This window comes from Propithecus coquereli, unplaced genomic scaffold (assembly GCF_000956105.1).
Source record: "Propithecus coquereli isolate 6110/MARCELLA unplaced genomic scaffold, Pcoq_1.0 Scaffold25, whole genome shotgun sequence".
Classification (NCBI taxonomy): Eukaryota; Metazoa; Chordata; class Mammalia; order Primates; family Indriidae; genus Propithecus; species Propithecus coquereli.
This window is the reverse complement of record NW_012148063.1, coordinates 1,023,213-1,033,921: the sequence shown is the minus strand read 5'-3', so window position 1 is coordinate 1,033,921 and position 10,709 is coordinate 1,023,213. Positions and strand designations below refer to the sequence as shown.

Sequence of the window (10,709 nt, the reverse complement as noted above, 5' to 3'; positions counted from 1 at the left end):
CCGAGCACTTGTGGACTTTTGTTAAAGATGCGTATGAAATGCAAAATAAGCAGGCGCGCTATTAGTGATTGAATGTCCGTCTCTGTTCCCCTCTACCTTGCAAACCTTCTTTGGTTGAGTCCTTTCCTGCTGGAAACTTATGATTCACAGTTGTGCCTTGTTCATCAAAAGTGTCCTCTCATTCCAGGAGATCAGAAACGGTGTTACCAAAAGAAGTGAGACCCTCAGCTGGCTGAAAGCCAGGCTGAAAACTCTGATTGAAGTTTCTTCTGAGAACGAAGCGCAGAAGCAAGGGGATGAGCTGGCGAAACTATCCAGCTCTTTCAAGGCTCTCACGACTTTGCTGGCAGAGGTATGTCATTTCCTCACACTCTCGACGGACTGTTCTGAGTGAGGAATCTGCAAGGTCCTCTTTCTTTTGGTTGTAGTTTAGCAAGTAATTTTTTAAAGAAAGTGTATTTGAAACAGAACAGTTATCATATTTATTTATATAAAGATTGTTGGGAAAAGGGAGTAGGATGTTTGAATTATGATAATTTGTGCCATTACTGGATATGTTAGCTCAGGTTAATATGACTTATGCGTAAAGCACAAAGCTTATCAAATCCACGCTTCTTCACTCCTTTTAAAAGCGTTGTTATTTCATAGGCAGTTTAAGGTATATCATAGAGGTTAAGAACAAGGCTTGAAGGTCAAACAAACCCAGGGTTAGAACTTAAATCTGATACCCTACTTCCTATGTAACCTTGAGCTCGTTACTTAACATCTTTGAGCCTTGATTTCCTTACTCATAAAACAGGGTTAAAAATACTCTAAAAGGCAGTGTCAGTGATTAAATGTAATAATGTATTTAAAGCACTTAGTATAGTGCCTAGGACAGAGTAAATGCTCAATAGTAGTAGTTAATAATAATAAAATATTCAACATTTAGTTGGCAGACCAGTAAAATTTTCTTTTTAGCCAAGGTCTACTCGTTTTAAACTTTTAGATATGCATTTCAATGTTTATCTACATTCCTTTATAGATTAAAATATAAAAATCTATCTACTTCATTTCTAGGAGGGCCTCTTCCACCACCAGCAAGAACATTTTTACTGACCAGGCTTTTGTAAAAGTATAAGGAGTTTGTGTGTGGGAAGATAATGTAATAATGTAAAGTAGAAAAGATATTTACTAATTTATTTCTTGAAATTGTATAAATATAAACTTGTATGGAGAAATGATCTAACAAAGGACTATAAAATGTCTACAAAGCTCTCTGACTCTGAAGATCTAGAATTCTCTATAGATGTCCCTCATCTAACAGTTTGTCAGTTAACCTTTTATATTTTTAATCCATGTAAATCTGCTTCAGACTGTAGTGGTGAATGTACATAAGCATAAAATACTCTGAATTGCACGTGATTTTAGTTTTATGTGAGAATTTTGATACATAAATTATGATTTTCTTAAGAATTTTTGACAAATTCAAAAGAGTTATAATTAATAAATTTTAGAACATAAACTATTTCAATCCTTTGATTATCCATCTTCCATAGCAACGGTCAAGGTTAGTCGGTTGCCACTACCATACTTCAAGTGAAAATTTGACATTAGTCTCTTCTACTCTTTCCTTTCCTCTTTAGGTGAGAGTAAAGGTAAGAGTAATGGTCTAAAAAGTTGGCATATATGAAGGTGATCTTTGAGTCAAGGTCTAACAAAGGATTTTAGTCATACTGATAGACAAATTTGTAATATCTTTTGTTACCCTCCAAAACCAAAACAAAACAAAACATTTTGTCAGCCTTTAAAATTAGAAGTTACTAGTCTCCTTAACATTTTTCCAAGAAAGGCCATTTGCTTTATCTTCCCAATGCTCTCATGAAACTGCCCATAGGACTTGTAGCAACAATCTACCTCTAACAAAGTTTTATACGGACATTAATTTTTTATACACCCATCTGTCTTAAACTTCTGTATAATTTATATTAATATTGTATTTTGCTACTTAGTTGCTTAGTGAAAGCAAAAAGAGAGTAATGGAAAAACACACATTCTGTTCATAGATTAATTTATATGAAAAGGTGGATTTGGTATATTCAGTCCCTTCCTTTGATAATAATCAATTTAGTATTTAAATTAATGTTGAACACAAAGTGTTTACAATTGTACAGTGTAAGAAAAAACGAGGCTGTGGGTAGATTCACAATACGTAGCGAAGAGTCATTTCTTTCAATGGATTTATACTGATTTCTACTGAGATACGGAGTTTATGATTTTCACAGGGTTTTATTGCTGCTTTTTGGGAGAACAGCATGCTCCAAGACACCTCAACAAACTCAGATCAGAAGAGGGTCAAAGAAAAAGATAGGCTAAGCGAAGGAGAAACTAGAAGACTTCTGTGGAAAAAAAATGATGAGAAGATATAAAAATTATGGTCTTAGTGAAGATGAAGGATAGACTTTGAAAATAAAAGACATTGGTGAAACTGAAATAGAAGAAGTAAAAGTTAGATGGAAGAGAAAGTTGAAAATTCAGGAAAATGACAAGGAAGAAAATCCACTAGAGAACCACAAATAAAAATTATTTTGATGTTTTATGTAGAAATATTGGAAGTGTATTTTCAACAAATATTCTTCTTTTCTTTTTCAACTCTACAAATTTTTTTCTTATTTGCTTTAACTGGGATAAACTCAACTTTCTTGTAAGGCACTTTTATAATTAGGTTTTTTAAAATTAGGTGGCTGTTGAGGGCAATGTTCCGCTGGCATATGGCCGAGAGATCTGCACCGACATCTGTACAATAAACGGTCCGTGCCATGGTGGCTGCAATGATGCTAACAAGCCCAGTGCCTGCCCCAATTAGGTTTTAGTCATGAGATTGTAATTAAAGAGACCCAGGAGACAATATACACAATATATACAGCTTTTTTATTCTGCCTTGATTGCCAGGTCAAATGGGTTTTTACTATGTAGCAGAGCACCACATCAAATGAGGCTTGCAATCCCCCTAAAAGACCATGCAGTTTAATAATAATGAAATAAGCCTTGAAAATATTAGTATGTGAGAGAATAAAAGTTAGAGATCAGTGTTTATATTTCAAGTGGTTGAGATAGATTTTAACTATACATACTCTTAAAATATGTAAGATTGCATGATCTTCAAGAGAGGGATATTGATCAAAGGGTACAAATTTTGTGTTATAAGACGAATAAGTTTTGGAGATCTAATGTACAGAATGATCACTGTAGCTAATAATGCTATATTGTATACTTGAAATTTTCTAAGAGAGTAGACCTTAACTATTCTCCCATAGACAAAACAGGTAAATATGTGAGAAGATACAGATGGGCTAATTAGCCTAATTAAGGGAATCATTTTGCAATGTGTGTGTGTGTGTGTGTGTGTGTGTGTGTATGTATATCTTAAAACATTATATTGTATACTCTAAATATATACAAAGTGTGTCAATCATACCTCAATAAAAAAAGATTACATGAACTTCACTAAGTAGCATATCATTTACCTTTTTTTCATGAACATTTAGGTTGAAAAGATGTTAAGCAACTTTGGGGACTGTGTCCAGTACAAAGAAATAGTCAAAAACTCCCTTGAGGAATTAATTTCTGGCTCTAAAGAAGTTCAGGAACAAGCTGAGAAGATCTTGGACACTGAAAATCTGTTTGAAGCACAGCAGTTACTTCTTCATCACCAGGTAGACATGCATTTTTACTCCAACGCATTTATATAAAGTTGATTAGTTACAGAGAGAGGAGGAATTTATCCACTGGGTTGGGGAGTGGATGAGGTGGGCACAGGAAGGAACCCAGTTGAGTGGTTAAAGAACTTGACACTTCTGTTTTCCGTTCTCTCGGTTAAACACTAAATATTTCAGAATATTTTACAAGATAAATTCCCAGACTGAGTGATTCAGTGACATCAAAAAGCTCAAGGAATACTGTGGAGAGACAATTGACTCAGCTATGAAAACCTGCATAAAACTTGCCAGATTGCCCTTTTCATAACAGAGAAGGAGAGCAGAGATAGACAAATGGTTTCATATTTGAAATCACTATTCTTCTGTCATTATGTTAAAATCTTTTTCTTTAATGTACAACTTCCAACACATTTTAGTTTGGGAAATTATAATTTACTTGAATCACCAGACCCTTCATTTCTTGGACCAGGTACTTGATTATATGGGGGTGTGTACTTCATGAAAATTCAAAAGCTATACACTTGAGATTTGTGTATCATTCTGATTGAAGATTATACTTCAATGAAAAGTTTACTTTAAAACACAACTTTTCCCAAAATATCTCAGATTAACCATTCTGAATACACTCAGGAAGTAAATTTTCATAATATTAGCATTTTTACGGCATAGATAATAAAAATAGAAATTGGAGTTGAGACTTTGTGTGTGTAGACAGAAAATAATTATTTAAGACGAATCATATCAAATGAATTGTTTTGCCAGATTCTTTCTGGAGTACTGCACGAAATGCTAAATGTTCTACAAATTTGCACACAACTAAGACACTAAAGCCAAATTATTTATGTTGTTTACCATAAAAAAACCATACAATTTTTATAAATAATGTCCATCTTTGACTAATATAGAGTTCCCATTACCATTTTAACTGCTAGTCTTAGCTTTCAAATACAGTTGGGGCCCACACTGCAGGAGACGTAACTTTGTGTACCTTTGTTAAGTGTGGGTGTTTTTGTCCCTGCTTAGAGGGTAAAATTTCTATCTATCTGTGGAATAAATGCTTCCAGCAAAAGACAAAGGGGATCTCAGCAAAGAAGAAAGACGTGCAGCAGCAGATTGCACAGGCTCAGCAGGGAGAAGGCGGGCTGCCCAGCCAAGGCCAGGAGGAGCTGCGGAAGCTGGAGAGCACCCTGGACAGCCTGGAGCGCAGCCGGGAGAGGCAGGAGCGCCGCATCCAGGTAGGGCCCGGAAGTCAGGGGCCATTTAAATGGAGGCCAGGCTGTGTTGACTTCCAGTTGGGCTTCATGACAGCAGGAGCAAACGTTTGTTACCACCTCTGGTGCTCCAGCATTGTGTTACATAGGCTACATGAATTTTCTCCTTTAATCATCACATCAGCCTTAGAGGTAGGTATTGTAATTTGCAAATTTATAAGTGTGGCTGCTTGAGAAGAAAGAGTTTGAGGACTTGCCCTGATGTTACACAGCAGGGATTAATAATAAAGCCAGGATTTAAGCCACACTTGTCTGAATCCAAAAATTTGATCATATTTTACTTTTTCCACGAAGTCCTGCATCCACACGTTTATGCCACCTTTTTGCTTTATTGTGATGTTGACATACTGCCTTTAAAAAAGTTGTTTTTGAGTTTTTGCTACCTGCTCACTTGGCTTTTTCTCCCTCTCCTCTTCGCTCTCCCTCCCTTCTCCTTTGCTTCCTTTCTTTTCTAAAAGAGATTGAGAGGCATTTTTTTCCTTTGTCACTTATCTACATTTTAAGTAATATCTTCAGATTTCTAGGGCTTTACAACTGACAAAGAACTCAGAAATCATCTACTCCTTGTGTGTTCTCTTTTTGTCAATGAAGACATTTAGACTCACAAAGGAAATTCTCATAGAAGACATTAGAATCACCTTTATTCAGTGTGACTGTGTGAAATTTAACTAAGGGCTCACTGGAAGTTGACCATTTAGCAAATACGTGGATATATGACAATATTTTATGGCACATTTTGGTCATTTGTAACCTGATATGTTGTTTATTTTCTCAAATTTAGGTCACATTAAGAAAATGGGAGCGATTTGAAACAAACAAAGAAACAGTAGTCAGATACCTTTTTCAAACAGGTTCCAGCCATGAACGCTTCTTGAGTTTTAGCAGTTTGGAAAGTTTATCTTCAGAATTGGAACAGACAAAGGTATATTCATAAGACCATGTGGTTCCTTGGTAGTCAGTACTCAGAAAAAAAAAATATTTCTTCTGCATTGTCACTATTAATTGCTATTATTCATTTAATCAAGATTTACTATTTGTTGATGACCCATTTTTTTCCAACACACTGGGGAATGAAAACATAAGTAGGATTTAAACAGCAAGAACTAAGATAAAGTTTTCATAAAAATGGGAAATGGTTAGTTCCCTAATAGATGTATAGATTTTTAAAAATTGAGAGGCAATGAATTTTTTTTTAACTTAACTTTGAAGAGCAGGTAAAACTTCAAAAGTGGAATTTGGAACAGAAAATAGACATTCCTGGAAGGCAGAATGGCATGAGGGATAAAAGTGTTTGATGTGGGGATTCTGTGTTAGAAAATAGAATAAAGAGAAGTGAATTTGTAAAGGAAGGTCGTGCTATATCGCAGTCTTGAAACTTAAAGCGTTACTCTCTAAGACAAAATGGAGCCGGAGCCATTGAAGGTTTTTAAGTAAGAGGGTCACACAACCAGAGCTGTGCTTTAGGGAGATGAATTTCTAGGCAGCTGTAGAAAATTGACTGAAAATGTGAAAGAGTGGCATTATGGTGTCCAATTAGAAAGTCATTGCATATGAAGATATGGGAGCTAATATGGTCATAAATAAGGGTGGTGGGGGTGGCAACTGATGTATGGGGACAGATGCAAAAGATGTGGAATTCACACTAAGATAGAGCAACTAACCAGAAAGAGTGAAGGAAAAGAAGATGAAACCCAAGGTTTTGAGCTGGAGAGAGACTATGAGAGTGAGATAGGGAACTTGAAGGAGAAGCTGTTAATGTGGAACAATGACCAACTCAGTTTTGGACATAGTGAGTTTGAGGCTCCAATGGGGCATCGAAGAGAGAATATTTAGTAGATGTCTGAGGTGAGCCTAACCCTGTGATCTCAAACACTGTGGACACTCTGAGCAGACAAATAAATTTGTACAAAGCATTTAGAGGTCCTTTTGTTTGCTATTGCACATGTTCTGAGTTTATAGAAAGACTGAATTGGTATAGGAATAGGTCAGCTGATATATAAGAAAGGAGAGCCTTGGACCCACCCTTTCTTAGCCTTTAGAAAGTAATCCCTCGTGCTTCTGTTTCCTTAACAGTAAAAGGCTTCTCTGTCTCTCGTGTTATTTTTTGTTGTTTCTCCCATTATTAACTTACTGAGGAGTTTGAAGTTTTATAAAGCTACAGATTCCTTTAATTCTGTACAGTTTTCATCAGTCATTTAAATAGAACAGTTTTTAAATTTTTAATTGTAATTGTTTTATGTGTTAAATGTATCAGGTGTCTATTACAAATACAAAGACATCTGTTGGGTTAATTTTTGTATGTTTCTACCAAGGTTATAACCAGGGTTTCTGACACCCTGTGATTCTATTTACCTAATATCTTTAGATTTGTTTGTCTGTAGATGAAACAAATGTACCTTTTTTAGTCTTATTATTAAAATTCTCCTTAGCCCATGAACTTCCATACTTTGGGATTGATTTAATAATATAAACTAACATTTATTGCACATACACTGTATATTGGTCTAATTACTTGATGTTTTATCGTCTTAATTTAATCCTCAAAACAATCCTAAGAAATAGCTATCATTATTAATCCTGTTGTATAAACAAGGACATAGACATATAAAGCACAAAGTCGGTGATGAACTTGTCCAAGATCTCCAGATTACTAAATGGCAGGGTTGAGATTCAAACCTAAAAGGTCTCAGTCGAGAGCCTACGCCCTTAGCCTCTATATTATATTTTCATTCCAAAACTGAGCCACTTTACTAATTGCTTATGTACACTGCCACATAAGCACATATAATCTAGAACACTTCTCCTCTACTTCTTTCTTCACCTTGCACTGTTATTACAATCTTTATTCCCGTTGATAGTCCTGGAGTGGTTGTTGTGCTAAGGAATGGTTTTGTGTCCTCTGTGTGCTGGTGTGTGGTAGGGTGTTGACAGCAATATCGTGTTTCATCATCACAAAAAGGCATGGCTTTACTAATGAGGAAATGGAAATTCAGAGAGATGTGGCTCAAGGTCACTCAGCTAGAAAAGGTCAGAGCCTGGTTTCAACGCCAGATCAATCTGATGTGAGTCAATTCTTTCCTGATGGATCCTGCTACCACTCATATGTCTCCTTCTCAGGACTTGGAGTTAAGGCCTTACAGTGTTATTCTATTTTTGTTTAATTTTGGCTTTTATCAGCATCATTCCTGTCTTTGGATTCCTCTGCATTGTGCTTTCCCTTTACACAGCTCACACAAAAGGCTCTAAGATTGAATGTATATAGCATTTTCAAATATTACTTTCTCCATGTTTTTTCTTGGGTTCTGAGAAACACTAGTGGAAAAAAAATCACTTTATTTTATACTTCCAATTCTATTCCTGGGATTCTAAGAAATCGTGTTGTGGTTCACAGTCTTCACAATTGAATCTACAATGACCGTAAGTTCACATATAGTAATAGTGTGTGCTTTTAACCACAGAACTTAATATTGTGACATTAGCATGTATCTTATTTTAGGATACATAAGTCTCTATACCATAAGGAAGCTATACTTATTTTTATTCTCTCAAATTGCAGGGTACTTCTATGAAGTAACATTTATATTTCTATGAGGACATTAAGTATTTCAAATATGAAGATACAATAGTATTATGTAGTAACTCTATCTTATATGGTATTGTGTAATAATTCTGGGAGATGCTCTGACCAAAAAGCTGAATTTTTAAGAATATTTACATTAGATTTCTACATTATCCATTGAAGAGAGGGGAGTTGATGATCAAAATTTAAACCTCCTATGAGATTCTCTTACGTGAGAAGAAATGAGACACTAAGTTAATTTTCTTCACTCAAAGTTATCACTGGGTGTTTCTAATTCTGTATTCAATATATTCACTTGACAAAATTCAGATAACATCTGAAGTTTACCAGTCTCATACATATTAAATTAACTTTTCAATTAAAATAGTTCAGTATTGTTGAAAATCAGTGTATGGACTTAATAACCCATTTTGTCCTCAATTTTATGTGTAGGACAATAGTTGGTACCTGCCAGAGTGTTAGGCACATAAAAGTGAAGGTGTTAATGGAATTCTAACAGTCACCTTCCAAGAAAAGCATTACCATCTGCATTTTACATTAAAGAGCCTGAAAACTAATTCACCTAAGTCGGACAACTAGTGATTAGCAGATCCAGGATTCTGGCCTAGGCTTGACTGGTTCAAAATTTACCTTCTTTCCATCATGTTGCATATGTGTATGTAATAAATAAGATATAAGAGCATTAAGATGAGATTATATCTCTTTTTAGGGAACTGGGAAACTAAATGTTTCTTTATAATAGGGCCACTGATGCTCTATTTTGACTAAGATATTAAATTAAAGAAACATCTATTTCTATTCATTGGCCTAGAAATCCATTATCTCTATGATTGAAAAAAATCAATCACTATTGAGTATTTTTTCAACTGGTCTGTAATAAATTACTATGTTTGTGGATAAGCTAATCATTATAATATAGCTAAGAATTCTAAGAAATAAACCAAAGCCAGGAAACAATGGAGAAACCATTTTTGTGAGAATTGTTGGGTAACTATTAATATGAATATCGATAGCTGGTTGTGTATGTAAAAAGAAAAAATGTTAGCAAAGGGTCTATTTTGGTCATATGGAAATGTCAGCTTTATTGTTAAGTAAAGTATGAGATCCACACATGTACAAATCCATCTATTCTGGGGAATACTATGCAATATAAGCAATTTATTTAAGAGCAGAGTTAAATAACATAAAATGTCTACCTAACGATTATAATATTTTTTTTCTAGGAGTTTTCTAAACGGACAGAAAATATTGCAGTCCAAGCTGAGAACCTTGTAAAGGAAGCTTCAGAGATTCCACTTGGGCCCAAAAATAGGCAGCTGCTCCAACAGCAGGCCAAGTCAATCAAAGAGCAAGTCAAAAAATTAGAAGACACGCTTGAAGAAGAGTATGTGATTGACAAGTCCTAAACTTTCCTCTCTGAGATAAAGTTTAATACAATCTTTCCTGTATCTTGTATTCAAAACATTCTTTTAAAATCTCAAAGTGTCTGTGTATTTCAGCATGTTTTGAGGAAGCAACTTACAATTCAAAAGAAAGTATCACCAACACAGAAACAAATATCTATAACAAAGCCAAAAAATATAAGGGATGTGGTTTTTGCATCTTAAACAGATTAGTTCATGAGAAAGCCATATCTATTTCATTCTGTGGCCTTTGTACATTATAGAGCGAACCTTAAAAAGAACCAATATTTAAATTTTTTTTTACTATATTATTCTGCTGTCACCAGTTGGAGGGAAAAAGATATTTTGTTAGTGTTAATTCTAGGCCGAAATACACATCACATAGACCGAATGTCTCCAACTTTAAGAAGCTCATGAAGCTTGTTTACAGTGCCTCGGTATTCAAATTATCACTCAATATGCTATTTCCAGAAACTAACTTTAAAAGTCTATTTTATTTTTAAACATTTAATGTTTGTTTATCTGAAAAGAAAGACATAACAGTTTGGCCTATTGATATCCTGTTATATATAAAATATATACAAAAAAGTTTGGAGGGGATAAACTTATGAGGATATGGCCAATATTCCTCAAAATAATATGGCTAAACATTTCTATTTTTAAGGTTATTTAGTGGCAAATCAATGACACATAATAGCATGATATTCTTAAAAACAGGACATCATTTCTAAGATGAATTTTAAAGTGTAAAATTTGT

General features: G+C 34.6%; 1 protein-coding gene across 1 annotated transcript in view; it reads left to right on the top strand.

The window, feature by feature from the left end:
* SYNE1 (spectrin repeat containing, nuclear envelope 1) overlaps positions 1–10,709 on the top strand; it is a 534,160-nt gene that overhangs the window by 186,408 nt on the left and 337,043 nt on the right. Inside the window, 5 exon segments of the mRNA XM_012646782.1 lie at positions 188–352; positions 3,528–3,695; positions 4,763–4,933; positions 5,751–5,891; positions 9,773–9,933. Of these exon segments, the coding sequence (XP_012502236.1) occupies positions 188–352; positions 3,528–3,695; positions 4,763–4,933; positions 5,751–5,891; positions 9,773–9,933 (806 nt within the window).